We start from the raw sequence: 20373 nt of genomic DNA, 5'->3' as shown, positions 1-20373 counted from the left end.
CCCTGTGCCACGAGGGGTCACACAACCCAAACCCTGTGCCACAAGGGGTCACAACCCAAACCCTGTGCCACGAGGGGTCACAACCCAAACCCGCCACCAGAAACACACCCGGGGGCAAACAAACTGCTGAGCTCAGGCCCGAGGAGCTCTGAAAGCACAGAGCTTCACACCAGACCACGTCTGTGGGATAAAAGGGGAGTTTGTGGGGTGGGGTCCCCCGTCCCCAGGCACACGCACCTCCCTCTGTGTTGTAGCAATATGCTGTGTAGTGTCCTGAGCCAAACCCCTTCCCGTGATGCATCACCACAGCCGAGAGGTCATACACAAGGGTCTCCTTGCCAAGAGAGGAGAGGGAGTCCCTGCAGCAGTAAGGTTCCATGTTTAATACCTGGTCAAAGAGGACATGGACCCCGATCTTCTCGCGGTGATTGCGCTCAGACCACCTGCAAACACAAGGGATCAGAGACTCGGGGTCTGCTCGGGGCTGGGGGGGTGCACAGGCAGACACTGCTCCACAACCCCCCAGTGAAGCATCACTAACTGTTTCCCTTGGTTTCACTTGAAAATCTCCTACAGCCACCTTTCACACACAGCTCCCTCTGCCACTGATGGGATTAGCTGGGATACCGTTGAGATCACAACAGCCAAACAGCCTTTAAAATCCTCAGCTCTGTCAATAACCCCCCCACACACCTGGCCTAACCATTTTAGAAGCTTTTCATAATATTTTGAGCTTTGTCTGCCATTTATTCAACAGGTAAATACACAATACTGGCATTTAACTCTCACAACCTTCCACCTTTAACAAATCTCTCAGCTCATCCACTGATCATCTCCCAGCCATCCTCCCAAGCTGTCTGCAAACCCAGCAAAGGCCCCCGAGGACAAATCAAGGAAATCAGGACTAATATTTACAAAACATTACACGGGGTGCGTGGCAGAAAAGATGCCAGAAACAAATCTGCACGCCACAAAACCGCCCCTGGTTGCAAGGTGAGAGGGTTTCACATATCTGATGGGTAAGAGGTGATCCACCTGCACTCAGCAGGAAGTGGGAGAAGTTATGGGCCCACAGTTCTTCCCAAGAAGCAGAGGGCAGTGTCTCTGCTGACCCCACGTCCTGTCCCCTCACCTGAAGCGTTTAAGGTGCAGCCGGAGGACCTGAGGTAGTCTGTAGATCAGCAACTGCTTTTTAGCTTCACTCAGAACAAGAGGTTTAGGAGAAGACTTTCGCCGTTTGCCTGACGAAAAAAAAAACCAAACCAAAAATCAAGGGAAAGATTGTCAGGATTTGATTGATTCCCAGAAGAGAAAACCAGCACGTGATGGCCTCTTTATTCCAGCAGCAGTCGAGCTCAGGTGTGCTTGGGATGGACACACAAGTAAATATTCATGAATTCCTTCACAGGAACTTCTCTAGGACCAGAACTCCCCCTTTTGTGATGCTCATAATCACACAATCAGTTGTCACCTTCAAGCTGCTCGTGCTGATGTTTTGCCCTGAGAAATACAGCAGGAATATTAAGACAGAGCCAAGGCCAAAGACATCTGGGGCTGCAGCAGTTCCAGTTCCCACAGGGCAACTCCAGCACACAAATAGCAGTACCTGATATTTTATTCTGTCTGCTACTTTGAGCTCCTTACAGCTCTAGAATAAGGCTTGTAGCAGCCTGCACTAGCTCAAGGGTATCAATACAAGCCAGAAAACGCTTCCATCAAAGTTCCACCAACAGCAAACAGCCCCTGAACCAAAGCTGGAGAAGAGGGAGAACGGTTCCTCTTCCCAGGGCTTGCTCTTTGCAGGACACCGAACATATGACTGTCCCAGGAGGAAGACAGGTGGCTGTCAGAGCTTCCAATAGGAAATGTACCTGTTAATTAGATTTCTGCACCTCAGTGCACCAGCTCAGAGCAGATGGGTGCCTCCTCCTCCGGCACGTCTGACACGCACTGCCCAGATCATTCCTGGCACCTGGACTCGGGCTGGTGCCTTTCCCTGGCTCTTTCCAGCTGGTTAATGCTTCCCGAGCCATTTAATTCTGAAGTAACCATTAAAATTCAGCTTTCACAAAGAATCAAAGCAAACTGAGTTAAGATGAAGCTGAACTCATCCGCATCGACAATTTGCGAACGTTATTTGTGAATCAGAATCCATTCAAATCATATTTGGCTTTTTTCCAAGAACATCCAGTCAAGGATTATTTCCTAACACTCTGAGAAGATGTTTGGTAACAGATTTGCCAGTTGATAGAGAACAGATCTCTACAAGTATTTGCTACTCCAGCTGCTTAGTTGCAATGCAAGTCAAATTGCTGGCATTTTCTTCCCAAGGGAATGAACGTTTGCCATAAATACCTGCATGAAAAAGAATCCAAATCCAGCTTATCAGAGTAGCTGAGCTGAATGGTAATACACAGGCTAAAGTGATTTTCAGGGATATAATGACCTTTCACTCAGAGCTGCTGCAGGAAAGCAAAGTCATCTACTAGCTGAGCACAGCAAAATCTGTGCATCACCTCACAGGTAATAACACATTACCTGAGCCTCCCTGGATAATGCCAGGTCAGTGCTTCCCAACAAATGCCCACACAGGGATGAAACTCTCACCTAGCACAGCTACAGACCTTGAGAACTCTGATTTCTGGGTCAAGGATTCAATCAAGAACAAGCAGCATAGAGAGGATGTGTTAGAAGAGCTTTCCTGCCACGCAGAGATGAGTAAAGCACAGGGGATAAAGCCCTTCTTTTGCCTCTAAATCCAACCCACTCTCTCCCAAAAAATTCTTGGAAGTCCCCTATAACACAAGTGAGGGCAGTTCTGAACAGGCTTGTATCAAACCTGTAGTGAATTGTGCTGCTGAATGGCAAAGATGAGAGAAAAAATGACACATCAGGTGCAAAAATGACACGTCGGGTCCCAACTGGAGCCCAAAGGAGCAGCATCTGCCAACAGCAGGAATCAAACCAGCATGGAAGGACAGAGTTTTCCCACCCAGACACGTTTCCAGGCACACACAAAACCCCCCTCAGACACAGAGCTGGTGCCTCAGAGCCCACTCACTGTTGCACTGGTCGCAGGCGTAGATCCTCCCCTCCAGCGCCTCGGTCTCGGTGAACTTGGCCAGCATCTCGGTGAGCAGGCACTCTGCCTGCTGCACGGGCACAATGCCCTTCTCCAGGGAGTGGTAGCGCTCGGGGAACTCCAAGGAGAGGTCCCAGAAGGGCTCCACGGTGTTGGATTTGTAGTTGCACGTGATGCAGGTGACCTGGGGATGGGACAAACGCACAAACACTGCTCTGTACCTGCACACTGGCACTGAGTGTCACAGCCACGGGGCAGCTTTGTGCCCCAAAGGCAGAGCAGTTCCACAAAGACCTGTGAGTCAAGAGAAACACTTCTCATGTCCAGTCTGAAAGCAAATCATTCAAAACTTCTTTCTCTCTTCACCTTTCTGGGATTTACTTCCTTCCTCAGATAAACACCTTTACAGGTGAAACACCAACTCACAGCTGGCACATTTGGTGTCTCAAGGTGACTTTCATATGCTGGCAAAAAAATTGTCACAGAGCTTGTGACCCTCATCATATTCTTCCTAGGCATGGAAACAACACCAAAAAGGGACAAAACAAAGGAAAAAACACTTTAAAATCACACTCAAAACTTCAATCTAAGGGGTCAGAACTTCTGTACTTGTGTAGATTTCACCCTGAAGTGAGAGAAGCCAAGTGAATTTATAATGCATGAGACAAATATGGAAATGCTGACACCTGCACAGCAACCCAAGGGATTTCTTCCCCAGGAGTTGCTCCTGAGCCACTCCTCACATATCTGGGGGTCCTCAACACACAGAGCTCCAAATCTGTGAATGACCCCAACTGATCCCTGTGCCAGAGCAGGTCCGTACCTGGCTGAGCAACTGCCCATGGAAGATGGTGTTGACCACCTTGAGGACCTGCTTGGTGAGCTTCCTCTGCGAGAAGGGGATGAGGATCCTGCGCTTCGTTCCTTCCGACTCCAGCTCCTGCTGGACTTTATCCAACAGCTCGCAGAGGAATTCCTGAGCGTCCTGCTGATCGTAGCCCCGGAAGGCCGGGATCAGGCTCCACACGGAGTGCAGCATGGCAAAGGGGGACACGAGGGCCCACTTGCCAGACCACATCACTCTGAAGAGGGTGTGCAGTTCGTGGCAGAGGGAGATGTGCTTTGAGCTCGGCTCCTTGGGCTGGATCAGTTCTAAGCTCCGGCTTATGGAGGAGCTCCCGTTCAAGCCAGCTGGCGAGCTCTGCGTGCCAGATGATCCCACTTTGTCAGTCTTCCCTGACTCGTTAGCAGCAGACCCATTTGCCAGTTTGCCAGGGATCCTGGCCCTCCCGTTCACAGTTTTAGCCAAGAGTTCTTCTGTTTCACAGAGATCAAGTGTCAAAAAACATTCTCTGAACTTCTGGAGGTGACTCAGCACTTGCAGGATGGAGTTCATGTAACACGTGTTCCCCAGGTTCCTCAGCCCCGTGACCCCGGGAGTCATGAGGGGCTGGCGCCGGATGGAGTAGAACTGTCTGAACCTGCTGCTCTGCACCTGCCTTGAGGTAGGGGAGGAGGCCACCTCCCTGAACTTCCTTGGAATCAAGTTCTCCCCGTGCACGTGAGACAACAGCCTCGCGCTCTTCCTGGGGGGGGTGTTCGCCAGCTCCTCCAGGAGCTGCCTCTTCATCTCCTGCCGCCGCCGCCGAGCCGCCTCCTTCTTCTTCTCCAGCTCCTCCATTTGCCTCTTCTGCTGCAATTTCAGCTGCCCCCGAGAGCTCTTGTGGAACCAGGTCCGCAGCGCCCTCGCCAGCAGGGCCTGGCGCCGGTGCCAGAGCGCCGTGAGCATCTGGGACTGCCCCGGGGGGCTCCCGCGGCGGCCGCGCGCGCCCTCGCCCAGCGCCATGGAGCGCAGGGTCCTCCCGCTGCCAGCCAGGGGGTCCCGCCGCTGGCCCTGGATGGCCGACAGCGAGCTCCGCAGCAGCTTCAGGTCCCCCTCGGGGTTGTCGTTCAGCACGTAGTCCTGGCACAGGTAACAGAACACGTACAGGTCGTGCACCTCCATGGCCAGCGGGTGCCGGGTCTCCTGGAAGTGGCGCAGCGCGTGCTCCTCCAGGTACCGCCCGCACGCCACGTGCGAGCACTTGAGGCAGGCCCAGAGAGACTCCGTGGTCTGGCAGTCCACGCACTGCCACTTCTGGGGGTTCAGGATCGAGTGGTCCTGGGCGAGTCGTAGCCGCCCGACATGTTTGCATCTATCCATGTCTCACAGGAGTCGTCGCCGCTCTGACCTGGGGAGGCAGGGAAAAAAAAAACACAGAAAGGAAAAGGATTTTAGAGCCACGACACGCATGTAAGATTTCTTTGCATCGTGGGAGGGACCCACAAGGATCAAAGCCCAACTCCTGGCCCCGCACAGGATGTCCCCAAATCCCACCCTGTGCCTGAGAGCATTGTCCAAACCCTCCTTGAGCAGCCTTGGGGCCGTGCCCACTGCCCTCCTTCTGTACCAGACCTATGAAAACACCGATGTCGTGTCTTGTCAATCCCTCAGCCAACGACATTATTTCCGTGCACAGTTTTCTTAAAAGCAGTTTTTAGCACCAGTGAAAGATATTGGATGGACCAGGTCTAGAGAATAAAGCTCTATCTGTCTCCCAAGGCCGGCCCAGGCAGCTGCCAGCACGTCTGACCCAATCCACGGAGAGAAGGATTCATTCAGTCCACACACACACACGTTTGATCTTTAGCTGCCCCCTTGAAATTGATACACTCAAAAGGAATTTGGAATTGGAATGCATGTCATCAGCAGCCAGACTGAGGTTACCAACTTCAGGCAGAAGCCACTGAAATATCAGCTAATGGTGGTAACCAGAGCGTTTGTCCTCAGGCTTTTTCATTCTGCCCCCGAATTCCCTGATTTCCCACAGCCTCCCAAACATTCCGGTGCTGGAAAAAAAATCAGCACGGGGAAAAAAAATTCAACGTGTAGGGGAAACCTAAAGGAAAATCTGTGTGTGTCCAACAGAGACACACAAACAGAGAAAGCAGCTGATTTACTGAGCGACCACTGGAACTGCGGGGAAACCCGAGCAGGGATCCCAGGAGGTGCAAAGAGTGTCCCCATTTTGGCAAAAGACACTCAGCCCTGCAAAAGGCCCATCTGAACCCTGGTGTGCCGGTGCTGTGCACTCTGGAGGGCAGTCCCTGCAGGGCTGTGATCCCAGGGAAGGAGCTCAGCCCCACACGCTTCACTCACGCAGTCCTGGTTACACGTCCTTTCCTCCGCGACGCAGCATCCCGGGCACGGAGCAGCCCCATGTTCCAAGGGAGTCCTGGCGCTTCTTGGAGAATTTAATTACCAGTTAAGTCTTCACTGCAAGGCAGCCCATCTTCAAAGCCCTGGAGAGAGAATATTCTGGTGATGCACGGAAACAAACCCAGGCAGGGCTGGTTTGGAGCACCATTAACCCCCTCGGCACACTTTTATTGCAGACACCAGAATTATCTGGAAGCCAAAGCCTGCTCACGCCCAGGAACCCAAATTCTCAGATGTTCAGGCACGTCACACGCAAGAGGCACCCTGGAATTTCATTTTCTGCTTTCATTTTCGGGTGAGCTGTAAATCTGCTGATCACATGGAGCCTCTCCATCGTGAGGCTTTTGTAGTGGATGACCCAACATATGGCAGAGGAAAAATGGGAGTTTAAAAAAAAAGGGAGGAAAAACGTGCCCCTCCTGTGATCACTTGGATTTTGGCGGCTTCGATCACTCGGTGAACGAGGGGGGAGGAGATGGGGGAAAGATTAAAAAAAAAAAAAACAGAGCTGTGCTGAATACATTTCATTTCTAGGTGACTCTTCAAACAATAAAAAGGAAGTAATGGTGAGTTGTCAAGTGTGAACTGCAGCAAAATAAGAACTACAGAGGAGAGAAAAATGGGTAAAAACCAGCCAAAAGGTAGAAGAGGTTGTAAAAACGGATCTGTTGGAATAATCCAGGAGAGACTGAATTAAGTTGCTTCCACAGCTACGACTGTGGTACTGAACACACACAAAGTAGTGACAGGGGACAGCAATCCCAGGCACAAAGTGGTTACAGATGGCACAGAGAGTGTGGGACCTGGCACACAGAATATTTGGTTAAAAAATCATTTTATGAGGTGCAAAGTTTAACACAACAAAGGCCCCAGCACAGCGCTGCCAAAGCTTTGGGACAGGTACTGAGCCCTCACCTGGATGGGTGGGTAGAGACCTGGCCCAGGCTAAGAAAATAGATTTTTAGTGGTCCTAAATCATGCAAGTTTGCTTTAATCACTGCCTTTTTCAGTGATATTGCTGTTAAAGATGGAATCTCTCAAGGAAAAAAAAATCAAAGCTCTTCAGTTCTTTCCTCCACTCCAGATTAAAGCTCAAGTGGCCACTTCAGCCCCCACCTCCTGGGAGGATCCACGGTGCCTAAGGAACCATTGGAGCTGTTTATTAAACCAGCTCAGAAACCTCCCCACCCCTCCTTTGGGCTGGGCTCATTCCCTCCCAGACCCCAGGACCTGGAAAGGCACTTTTGGAAATCCTAAGCTAAACAAAGGACCGGTTTGGTCTCCTCCTTCCAAGTTGGAAACATCCCTTCCCACCTTCCTTCCTCCCTCCCCCCCTTCCTCCCCGACCCCTTCCCCCCCCCCCCCCCTTTCTTTATTTCTCTCCTCAGCTCTGGATAAAAAATTGTTGGAATAATCCTGTCTAGCCTTGGTGAGACCAAGTGGCAGAGATTCCAGCTTGAGAGAGTATAGACACTATGGTAACATTGACAGCCTTCATTTACATAAAAGAATACTAATTATGTTGTATCATCAACATCTGTGATTCTGCTCACTGCCATATGCGACAGTGTGGGGAATTTAACCCTTGAGTCTCACCAGCGTGTTCTGAGGAACAAAAAATGGGCCTTATAGACACAGTTTGCTAGGGAATAATCAAACAGCCAGTTGCTCACCAGCCCTGCAAGCTCTCAGGACACAGGGTTTTCAAAAAACACCGAATTTATCCCCAATTTCCAAGGAAGAGGGACCAGTGGTGCTGGTTCCAGCTGGGTAACAGGCTACCAGGAAATGAATCCCACAGCAGACCCAGAGCATTAGGGAACCGTGTTTGACAATGCAGGAGGCTGTCAGGAGATAAATCACCAGCCTTTTGTCAACTGCTTTTGCTTTTCCTGTGTGGGCCGGGAGATTTCCTGCTTGGAAAGGGAAAGAGACCCTGGACACGGTGGGTCAGTTGACAGAGCAGCTTTGTTACACCTTAAGTCAGTAATTCTCAGCACAAAAGCATCTTTGATGCTGCATGTGATACTCCCCACCTGGTTCTCTTTAGGTATCCATGGATAATTCCCTTGCAAATCCAAGCCCTAATTCCCTGTACCTTGGGCTGCTCTCAAAGTTAGAAAGAAATGGTGTTTATTTAACCCAAAACCACTTGAATTATACATTTTTCCTCAGAGAGGGGCTTCTCCACCCACCACACTTCAGAGTTCATCCTCACATTAAAGGTTTCTATTACTGACTCGGATTTTTGAGCCCTTCCATGAAAAAAAAAAAGGATTAAAACTGGTTCTCCCACGATCCAAAGGCAGCTGGAGCGGGTGCAGGTCCAGCCCTGCAGCCCCCACACCCCAGAGAACAGAATGAGCCACCAAACACTGGCCCATGACTAAGAACAGAAGTTTCCCCCTCTCTTCTCCACAGGTACCCAAACAGTTTTGCCACAACCTCCTCCAAGAACAGGCTCCCAGGAGGAATGACGGGGCTGGGATTAAAGGAGGACACAACCATGAGTCAGAACCTGTAAACAAGGGGGAAAACAAACCTGGCTGAGATCACAGGGCTGGAGCTGCCTCAGAGGCTGCAGGGCCTCAGCACAAATTGCTGTGGTTGGTGTGACAGACCATGAGCAACACGAGGGTTTGATGATGGAGAATTAACACCTTGGATTTTAAAAGCCTTGGAAACAAACACACAGAGCTCTGCTCCCTGCAATTACAGTTCATCACCTTTCATTCTTGGGTTTACAATTAATTTTTTTTTCCCCATTAAGGTAGATGTCATTTTAAAGAATCTCTATAAACTCCTCCTTTCTCACCTACTTAGATCTTTCCCAGATAAGGGCTGGGGGAAGGAAAAGAGGGAGGAGGGATGACTTGATTGCTCTGCATGGAGAAGAGGCACCAGCAGCAGGAGGAGCTGCACTGCAATGCACTAAAGATGAGTAAAACTGAAACAAACTAATAGGGAATAAAAGAAAAATAAGGACATTAGTTTAGCCAATAGTATTTTAGAGACAATCTGAGTACTTCTCACATTGCAAATCACTTAAACATTAGGTCAAACCCTACTTTCTTTCCTTGCATGGCTCATAACCCTGGAAAAACTCATGGCAAGAACCTCTAACGACTTCAAGAACCAAATGCAGCAGAAACAATTTGGCTCCTGACCCCAAAAGAGTGTTAAAATAAACCACATGATTTCATTATGTTTCTTTGTCCCATTGTTACACATTTGGAACCTGATTAAAGACATCTGTAGGGATCTGTTGACACCAGCTACTTTCTGTTTCTAAATCAATCTGCAGGAAGCAAAAAGAACAGTTCAGGGCTCAGGAGAGGTGCTGCACGTTTGGCCTTGGAATGATGCATCTTTTATTTGTCCAACAGTTGATTCCACTCTTGTCCAAGAGTGTTCAGTACTGGCACAAACTCCTGGAAATCATCTTTCAGGACAGGTGGGAAGCTCGGCCTGAATGATTCTTTCATTCATTCCTTCCTCCCTCTCCTGGGAATGGCAGAAGTGAAACACAGCAGCATTTCACCAGCCCAGTGGGAACTGGTCCCACATTAAATAAAGCACACTTGCCTCTGTTTTAACTTCTCACTTTGTTTTAAAACACTGTAGGAAAAAATATCCTTGGGTATTCCTGGTTTCCATCAAAACCATATAATGAATACCCAGCATTTGGTCAAACTGCAGTGACAGGACAAGGGGGATGGGTTCAAACTGAAAGAGGGAAGGTTAGATGGGATACTGGGAAGAAATTCTTCCCTGTGAGGGTGGGGAGGCCCTGGCACAGATTTCCCACAGAAGCAGTGGCTGCCCCATCCCTGGAAGTGTCCAAGGCCAGGTTGGACAGGGCTTGGAGCAACCTGGGCCAGTGGAAGGTGTCCCTGCCCATGGCAGGGGGTGGCACTGGTGGCACTTTAAGGTCCCTTCCAACTGAAACCATCCTGTGATTCTGTGATACTATGAAATAGGTTTAAAATTTTAGATGCAAAACCCCAAGTACTTTCCACTCCCCCCTGCCCAATAACCCATTTTTATGTGCAACTGTGGATTTTCTACCCTGCTGCAAACACCCAAAAATGCAAACATGGTGATAGCAGAGAGGAGAGATCTCCAAAATTGCACACAATGACTCCAAACCCTTATTCCTGTGATTGTTTTACCCTCCCCGTTTGGGAGGAACCAATTATTGAACCAGATGTCTAATGAAAACATGTAATCTGAGCTGCACTGGAGATGGGGGGGAAAAAACTCCTGCTCAAGCATTCATGTTCCAGTTCTAAGGGTGTACTCACAGCAAAGCCCTGTATTTACAGAATCCCAGAATCCCTGAGGTTGGAAAATCCCTCCAGGACCATGGAGTCCCCCCTGTGCCCCATCCCCACCTTGTCCCCCAGCCCAGAGCACTGAGGGCCACCTCCAGTCCTTCCCTGGACACCTCCAGGGGTGGGGACTCCACCACCTCCCTGGGCAGCCCCTTCCAAGGCCTGATTGCCCTTTCCATGAGGAAATTCCTCCTGAATTCTTCCTCACCTCTCAAAGACTCTGACAATGACATTTTTTCAAGCAGAAAAACTCATATCATTGATATTCTGTTAGAAAAAAGGAATTGCTGCACCAAAAAACGTCACCACCACGTCCCCATCCTCTGTCCTTAGAGGAATATTCCCATTCCTAAAGCAAGTCAGTGCCTGGAATGGATGAAATGACCTTATCCTGCCTTTTTTTGCTGTTCTCACTTATTGTTCCTGGTGAACTGGTTTAGCTGCACTCCCCAGAACAACCTCCCTGCAGGCACACACTCTCTCTCTCTCTCTCTCTCTCTCTCTCTCTCTCTGCTTTCTGGTGAACTCCAAGGAGCCAGAAAAGCCACCAAACTCCTTTGGTTGGGTTGGAATAAATTTATGACTCCAACAAAAGACTTGGCACTGCCGCGTCCTCCAAGAGCCGTAATTCCAACTTCACACAGGCCAACAAATCCCTGCACATGTGTCTTCTATCCACATTCCTTCCCAAGGAAGATCCCATTAAACTGGAGCCAGTTCAACATTCCCTACAAATGGAGCTGCAGCTCAGGGTTTGCAAACAATCCTGGCAAGGCAGAGGGAAGGTGCAATCCCTCCCTTCACCCGGGAATGGGCTGCTCTGTGCTCACACTGCCACTCAAACCCAGCCACACCAGTCTAAACTTGGAAGTTTTTAAAATTTAAAGTATTTTAAAGATGAAATAGGAGTATTCCTATCAAGCCAAACTCACACTGTCTCTCATCTAAGAGGTAAATAGAAATAAGTGACTAAAACCTCAGGTAATGCCCCAGCTACCTGTATTTTTAATTTCACCCCTTGACTTTAGCTCTAAGAATCAATGTCCATGCAATATTGACTATATATTCTTCAGAGTCACTGAAAAACACACAAACAAACAAGATCCATGTGCTACAGGTCCCTGAAAATGTGGGAATTACTATTTAACTACTCTGGATGTTAAAAAGCATTATTAAAATGCTATATACACCTTAGCTCACAGCTTTCTAGAAGTTAATGTTTCTTCATTTATTACAACACATAAAATCCCTCCTCCCCTCTCTTTCCCTAGGCTTAGAGGTCTTATTTTTGGGTTGGCTTTTTGCAGTGTCACTAAGGTGAGAAACACAATCTGCACACCCCCTGCACAGAGGCCCTCTCTGGACATTAAAACAATTCCCAGAGTTTCCCCCGGTCCTCGTGAACCAGCCCAAAAGGGAAGGAATCAACGCAGCAATTCCCTGGCTTTTCCATCTGGAGAAGCCTGAAGCAATTACAGCAAACACATACAATTTGAATTATCAGACTCAAACGGGGAAAAGAACAGAATTGGAGCAGGCTGGAAGCAGACACCGAGTGCCCGACGGAAAGTTATAATTTCACTTCACGAGTCAAGCGACCAACTTGACAGAATCCACGAATTCCCCAAGAATTGTTTCCACAGCTGTGACAGAGAGTTACATGTAATGGTCCTGAAGTTTTCCACCTGTTTGCCCCCAAACATTCCTCCTGAAACACCTCAGCCAGGGCAGGAGCTTTAAGGGGCACAAAACCAGCGGCGCTGCCTCCCAGTCAGGGGGAAATTCACTTTTTCACCCCTCCCCGTCCCAAAACTGTCAGGACTCACACCAAAACCTGGGTCTTTGCTTCCCTTCCCACTTCCCCTGCCCGGGGCACCACTCCTGCTCCAGGCACAGGGAGGGCTCAGGGCTGTGCCCAGGTTCAGGTGGCAGCTCCAGAACCTTTACCAAGGTGCAGGTTAAACCAAACCAGCCCCGTCCATCCCAGCCTGGCCTGACAAAGCAGGGACAGGGATTGAGAGCCTTTCTCTTGGCTTCCCACTTTCCCTGCCTTATCAATCCTGTTAATCACAGCCAACCACACAAACCCCCACATTTTTCCAGATTGCAGAAAGCATTATTTTTCTTTTGCCCACGCTCTTTAACCATTATTTTCACGTTCAGTACATCACATTTACTACCAATTGTCACGAGAACAGCACGTTCAGAGTTGAGTTCACGGCAACAGTTCAGAGATTACACATTAAAAATATTAAAAATCGCACACTCAGCCTTTTGACAGGGAAAATCCTATCAATTCCCACCCACCTTCACAATAACATCAGCAATTGTTGGATTGCTGATCATTTTTGGACTGATGATCCTAAAGTCTCTCCCAGCCTCAATGATTCCGTGACTCTGGGACTGTGAGGGCAGAGCCGGTTACGTTTTGACCCCGGAGCACCTCGCTCCGTCCCCCCCCCCCCACCCCAGCGTTCCAAAACCTGACTAATTCCGTATCAAAACACAGGGAATTTTAGAGCAAACAAACCCAGAGCCCTCGGGTGGCACAGGGACGAGGGGAAGTTTCGCAGCTCCGGCGCTTCGGGGTCCCGGCGCTGCCGCAGGGATCAATGAGCGGAATAACAGCCTCCTCCAGGATCCCTTTGTGACAGACACAAAGAGGGATTACTGCACAGAGTGAAGACTTGCTAAGTTCTGGGTAGTCCTCTGCTGTTCTTCCTCCCACATTTTAATTCATATCCATCTTGGCAGAATCTCCGACAGACCATTAACAAACCCACCCCAAATCGCAGCTGATCCAGCGCCGAGAGCCATCAGTCAAAGGAATATGTCAGAGCCATCTCCAGAGCAATAAAGCACCAGACAACCCCAGCAGGCTGTGCCTTATTATCTTCACAGCCATAATGAACAGGCAAAGAGCATTAAATAGAAGTGCAATATTCCACAGGCTGTGGTTTAAGCAGGGAAGGTGCCTCTAATATGTTTGAGGAGCAGCGATTACAAACAAGACAAAAATAACGAAGGGTTTTGACACACCTCTCCATCATTTTCTTCTCCTTCACTTGCCAATCAATTTATTGGGTTTGGTGGGTTTTTTTTAACCCCAAACGAGTGAGACAGAACAGCAGTAAATTTTCTATGGGTTTTATACATAAATTTATAAATGGGTCGATGGAGTGAAACACAGCAACCAATTTATCCAAATGCAGCTGGGACTTTGTTATTTCATTTGTCTGACTAACAAACCCCAGACATCAGCCCAGGATGCTCCATGGTATTTATCTGTATAGTATCCACAAGCATTCCCACATCCCCAGCTCTGGAAATAGCAAATCTCTGACCCCCCACACTCAGACCATGGGGCTCTACCAAGGGCTGCTCTGTTTTCTTGTCAACAAAGAATTAGAGGGATTTACACATCCTCTTCCCCTGCTTGACTGATGGGCCTGTTTTGTGCTGGGAAAGCCAAATTTATCCAGCAAACCCTCCTCTTCCTCAGTGTGCAAACGGGGACCTGAAGTGGCATCAATAAAACTAAGATTTGTGTTTTCAGTCCCAAACCTTCCCAGCCTCGCACAGGGTTTGTGCCTCTGTTTTCTGCTGCATGAGGGAGAATTTCACTTGCCCAAATGCATCTTCCCCCCCTGCCCCTCTTCCTGATGGAATTATCCCTAATTTGAATATTTTGAATCCTGTTCTGACCGAAATCCCTTTTTTTTTAGGAATTCCAGGCAGGATCTGAGGGGTGCCTTTGTCCTCCCCACGGCACGAGGTCAGAACCGGGAACCCCATTTGTGACCCCTCAGGTTGTTAATCTCCCTTAAGAACTGAAGATCAACCCAGGCCCGATTCTAGAGCATCTGTTATTTTAATAAATTATCCTACTAAGAGGTTAGAGTTCATCCCTTCAATTTGCCTTGAGATGGAACAACAGGACAAGGAAAGCAAAGAGGGAGAGGTGAATTTGGGTTTGATGCCACAAAAAGCTGCTCCTAAACCCCCCCAATTTTATGATAAACAGGGTATTTTCTTCCTTATTCGCTGCCTCATTTCCACTGTGTTCAACCAGCAGGTCAAACCATCCTCAAAAGTGCAGAAGAAGAGCAGTGCAAATTCCAAAGCACGTTTTTTCCCTTTGAAAGCCACTCACTATTTTTACTCCCTAGCATGAATATTATATTTTCTCAAAATAAACTCTTGTGAGAAGGATCTTCAGCCTTGCTCTGATTCAGGTGAATTAACTATTCTTAGTTAAATAGATTTGCTTCTAGTCTTAGTCTGATGACAGATTAACTCATGACTGGTCGGATTATGGACTTACCTCTGGAACTAAATCACTTTTGAATCTGAGTTATAGCTTTTAGTTCTTTATAGCTCAGCTGAACAGCTTTTAGTACCTCCTTTGTGTTTCTGAAAGAATGATTAAACATCATTAATTCCAAGCTAAGGGCTCTTTCTCACAACTCCAGTGAATAAACAGCTGATTTAACTTTCTTTTTCTTTTAAGAACAGCGCACTGTTAACATGGATTTTTTTCAGTATAATTAATACCATTCTAAGCCTAGAATGTTTGTCTTTAAAATTAAAACATGCTTTTTGTGTTTGTGTTGCCCAGAGAAGCTGTGGCTGCCCCATCCCTGGAAGTGTCCAAGGCCAGGTTGGACAGGGCTTGGAACAGCCTGGGACAGTGCCCATGCCCATGGCAGGGGGTGGCACTGGATGGGCTTTAAGGTCCCTCCAACTCAAACCATTCTGTGATTTAATATAAAACAGAGTTTTGCTGTTTGAAGAACAGGAAAGCACATTTGTCAGGAACTTACTGGCATGGAGTCGGCCTCAGAGACACTGATCCCTCCCAGGGAAAAGGGAACAAAGCCCCAGCAGTGCAGAACCAGGAGCCAGCCCTGAGTGCCCTCCTTAGGCCACTCTTTCAGCATTTCCAGCTAAAATCCACTTATCACTTCATCACCTCCCCTCCCAGGCCCTCCTTCCACACCACTTGTGTCCCAACTTCAAACCCCGGGATTGTCTCCAGAGGCTTTTCAAAGCCTGAGAGAGAAGGGGCAGAATGTAATTAGAGGACAGTATTTCTTAATCAAATCTGAGCCGCCCACTGCAAGTGAATGGGAAAATATGGTCCCAAGGCAGTGCTCCTCCACGGAGGGCATGGATCTGCCTTTCACAGGGAATAAGGGACGGGAGCCCATGGTCACTGTTCCCTAATCAGCTCAGCTGATCTCCCAGAGAACCCTCAATGCAGGGCCACAGCTGTGGCCCATAACTCTTGACTCGATCTTCCATGGTTGGCCTGAAAGGCCTGAAAAGCCCAGAAATGCTCTAAAGCTTCTGCTCCAGTAAATTGGGGCTTTGAAAAGCCGGCCCTGGCTGCACCCGGGGAGGGAGGGAGGGAGGGGGAAGGAGTTTTCTTTTTCAGTGCACTTGCTCAGAGGTTGAGTGTGAAAGTTTTCCCGATCTACACCACACCCCAAACTATTATTTGCTTTTTAAAGTCCAAGCTGGAGCAGGTTATTTAGCAATTCCACCCTTCTGCAGGGATTCCTGTGCCCGAGGATGTGTTTTTCCCTCTTGCACTCCAGTTAGCAGAGTTACAAAACACTCGAAGGCACCTCCTTAGTCTGAATTTTTCTTTAAATAGTGCATTTGTCATGACTGACACGTTACACAAGACACATTTCAGAGTAACTGGGAGCTGTCAGATCCCAGGATTTCAGTTCTCTGTCTCCATTTGAAAACGCAGCTGAATTACAGAGCCAAGCAGTGAGACAAGAAAGCAAGTGTGAGCACCGTGGGGAGGAACAAGAAAAGCTCCTGGTTTTCAGGTATTTTCTACTCTCTCAGCAAAGCTCTTAAAAAGCCAGACTTCTCAGTGAATTACTTTATAATTACCTAATTAAAGGAACCTACCTAGTGAGCATGCTTTCAAAAATCTCAGGGTTTGTCCCAACAATTTGCCACTTTCTGAGGCATTTCAAATGATTTTTGTCATGTACTGAAGGTGTAATAGTTCATATGCACTCACTGCCACATTGTAAGCAAAAAGCTCATTAACAACACTTAGCACAACAGCAGCCAGCTTCATTATTTTGCCTGTCTCCTGTCTGCCACAGACACTTCTCAACACTGTTGCAAAAAAAGAGGTTTTTTTTCCTTTCAAACCCAGCAGAACAGTGTATTTTAGCAGTGCCTTTTAATCTGCATTTTCCTCAGCACACCAGGATATAAATTACTGCAAACACACAAATAATCAGCTTTAGTTCACTCAGAAATTATTTCCCTGTGACACTGGCAAAGGGCAGAACCTCACCCCTGTTTTTACCTCCTGTCCCCTCGCTCCCCCTTTAATCTGTTTTGTTTCCCTGGGTGCCAGAGCTGTAATTCCCTGGCTCCTGAGCCACAAACGACTCTACAGCCTCACATGAGCCATCTTGCAGCTGAAGTCTCATAAAACCAAGGTGAAGAGCGTTAGGGCTGGTACACACAGAGATATCAACAAACAACCTGGGATAGTCTCACCTGTAAATCAGATTTTTAAATGGTTTCTGTTAAACAATCTGGATTTGCTCCCTCCAGAGCCATGACTCGTTAAGGGTTTCACACTAACGAGGATGGTTTTCCTTTCACTGGCATTGAAGGGGGGCTTTTTTCTACCCAACAGCCCGAGGTGAAGTGTTTGGGAAAGGTGAAGTGTTTACCCACCGAGCCATTAACAACAGGCTGCTGAGACAGGAACATCTCCTCAAAGGGGAAAAACCCAACAACAAAACCAACCCTCGATGAAATATTCAACACGAAAACCACAAAGGTTGTCAAACGAAGTGAAACTTCTCATTCACTAAAGAGGATTCCTGCAGAAAATAAAGGTCTGGGGGGATCTCTGGGGTCTTTTGTCCCACCAGGCAGCTCAGGGTGACCCCAGCTCCCCATTGCCCCCTTCCACCTCACCTGCTGCTCCCAGTTATCCACGAAGATTTCAAGCAGCTCACTCAGTATCTCTCCTTTCATTTACAACGATTTGAAACCAAAGCTCTTAGTTTTGTTTTGCCTCAGAGCTGACAACAACTTCAGAAACCCTCTTACACTTCCCCAAAGCAAAAAACTCCTGTGAAAGAATCCACAAGGACCTTATTAGACAGAAGCTGAATTTTGTAGTATTTCCACTTATTAACTCTTCTAAATCAATCCAGTAACATCTTCTAAGGGCTGAGAAAACACTAAATTTCAATTTAGGAATCTCAGCAAAAGGCCTAAGACATTTCAGTATAAAAACAGGTAACAAAAGGGAAAAAGGCCAACAAAAACCCAGGATCTTAAAATGCATTTTCAGTAATTTATGCTGAAAAAACCATCTTTGCTGCTGAGAAAGTGCTTCTTGTCACTTGTTCTGAGACAAAACAGAACTACTTAAAAATAATAATTAACAAGTGAGTGTTTTAGCACTGCAGAAAACAACCTGCAGGGTGTGATGTGGACAGAGCTGGGTTTAAGGCAGCAAGGACCAGCAACAAATCCACTGCAGCAAAAAAACCCAGAGCAGAGGGGAGACACAGAACCTAAAGGTGGCCTTTTCCTGTGCCTCGGCAGCATCCCAGGGATCAGCAGCACAACAGCCCGTGGATACATCCCAATCCCAGCCCCGGTTCACTCCGCAGGCTCATCCCCAGTTCCTCATCCTCACAGGCCTCTCGTGGAGCCCAGGGCTTTGTACCACATGCAGCTGGAATCTCCGCAGGAACTGCGGCAGGAGATTCCTCACTAACAATCCTTGGACACACAACAGCCAAATAAATCCCCAGTTTTGGCTTCCCGGCCCTAACAGCCCCTAAACTGTTGCATATGTGACTATTGTCCAGCCCCGCTCCTGAACGAGCAGAATTCCCTGTAACAAACCCAACTTGCATAAGACCAAGAATTATTCCAGAGCGGAAAATCTGCCAACTTCAAAACACCCCTTCCACTTGGAGCCAGCTCATATTCGTAGGGAGAATGATCAGGGGAGGAATAAACACACATTTATGGTCTGCAGCCTCGTGCTGAAAGCCCGGAGACATCAAATGCTGCTCACGCTTGGCACATCATTTCCAAATATTTGCACCCAGCCTCTTTTGAAACCAAATAAAACGCCAAACGCTTTTGTTGCCCATTCCTTTTTAAACACCGTCCAACCTCTCTGACACTGGATAAACTGCAGCAACCCCCGGGTGCAGCTGCCCAAGGCAGAGCAGCAGAAATTCAGGGAAAATTCGATACGGTGCAGCTCCAGCCAGTTCACAGGGACACTTGTTTAATCCAAGCCTAATCCACACTGTTCACACCCACACGGAGCTTTTAATTCACCATTCCACCGATTTACCTGCTCCTCATTCCCGTGCCCCCTCATTCCTCAGCTCCAGCAGCAGCTCAGCTCTCAGCCCCCTCCCTAAAACCTTATTTTCACTCTCCTTATCATCCCATTTAATCTGCTCCCTATTTCCTGCCTTGCCAATCGATTCTCCTCCAGGAGAAGCTCCTGCCGAAGTCAGAGTTTTCCCTGGAACGAGGAATCAGCAGCTCTTTCCCGGGTTTCCACCAGCATCTTCCCCGAGGCGGCAGCGTGTGAAAGGACCGAATTCTGCATCATTTCACACCAGACGAGCTCAGCGACTCCAGGAGTTCGCAGCATCTCTCCCTGACTAAGAGTACAGGAGTAACTCCGCAAAGTAAAGGCGCTTCCCACCCTCCCGCTCCAACGTTTCGGGATAACGGGATGCTCTCCCCTCTCAGCGTTCTCCTGCTGGAGACCCGGAGCTGTCCTGACGCTCGGATCAGGCTCGTTCCCTCCGTCCCACCGCCGGTAACGCGATTAACGGGCGCCTTTCCTAAAATTAGCACCTTTTCCAGCACTGACTCCCGTTTTAGGGGCTCAGTTATCCCTTATCCGCTATTCCCTTGGCTCTGGGAGCCTTCGTGGCGGGTGGGGGGGGTGGTGGTGTTGTCACTGCTGCGACCCTTTTCGAGGTTTAAAAGGGGATTTTTGAAGCAGTTTCTCTCCCCACCAAAAAACCCAAACCCGAGGTGCACCCAGGGCCCCCCCCGGATTAACTTCTGCTCCTTCCCTCTGTGCGAGACACAAACCCGCAGCTTTTTTTTTGGTTTTTTTTAGGGTTTTTTGTACGTGTTTTTTCTCTTAAATAAATACAAACTGGTGCCCTCCCTCCCCCCCCCCTCCTCCAAGCACAGCACGGGGGTTTAAGGGGGATATTTTTAAGGCGCGTTTCTCCCCCCTCCCAGCAAAGCCACGACCCCCAGCACCCCCCCAGGGTCCCGGGGAGGGGAAGGGGTTTGGAGGGAGGGGGGGTCGGTCCTTGGGACAGGGGGGTCCTGGGGAAGGGGGGGTGGAACAAGGGGTCGGTGCCAGAGGGGGGAATTGTGGAGAGGGGGGCCCCGGGGGTGGAAGGGGGTCAGGAGGGGGGGTCCCGACGACATTCCAGGGCAGGATGGGGGGGATGGAGACGGGGGTCCCGGGGATGGCGGGGGGGGGGGGGTGTCCCTCAACAAAGGGAAAGTTGCGGAGCCGCCGAGCCCGGCGAGGGGGTCCCGCCCGCACACAAAGGCGGCGACCCCCGTGATGGGGAGAGAAGGGGTAATAACGGGGTCCGCCTCCAACCCCCCCACAACCGCACCGCGCGGGGGGGGGG

General features: G+C 48.9%; 1 protein-coding gene across 5 annotated transcripts in view; it reads right to left on the bottom strand.

Annotated features, from left to right (window-relative positions):
• Nucleotides 1–20373, bottom strand: part of USP49 (ubiquitin specific peptidase 49) — a 22801-nt gene that overhangs the window by 1459 nt on the left and 969 nt on the right. The window contains exons 1-6 of one of the 5 annotated variants that reach the window (XM_027659602.1): nt 19324–19722; nt 6282–6424; nt 3906–5313; nt 3062–3266; nt 1133–1241; nt 238–443 (exon numbers count right to left, since the gene is read on the bottom strand). In XM_027659602.1, the coding sequence (XP_027515403.1) occupies nt 238–443; nt 1133–1241; nt 3062–3266; nt 3906–5285 (1900 nt within the window). In that variant the 5' untranslated portion in view covers nt 5286–5313; nt 6282–6424; nt 19324–19722. Of the gene's footprint in view, nt 1–237; nt 444–1132; nt 1501–1871; nt 2356–3061; nt 3267–3905; nt 5314–6281; nt 7297–19323; nt 19723–20373 lie in introns of those variants that run through there. The other 4 variants (XM_027659600.1, XM_027659601.1, XR_003530345.1 and 1 more) reach the window with 4 other exon arrangements.

The sequence above is a fragment of the Corapipo altera genome, unplaced genomic scaffold (assembly GCF_003945725.1).
Source record: "Corapipo altera isolate COAL_440 unplaced genomic scaffold, ASM394572v1 77b, whole genome shotgun sequence".
Lineage (NCBI taxonomy): Eukaryota > Metazoa > Chordata > Aves > Passeriformes > Pipridae > Corapipo > Corapipo altera.
The sequence above is the reverse complement of the archived record's forward strand: the minus strand, read 5'-3'. Positions and strand labels throughout refer to the sequence as shown.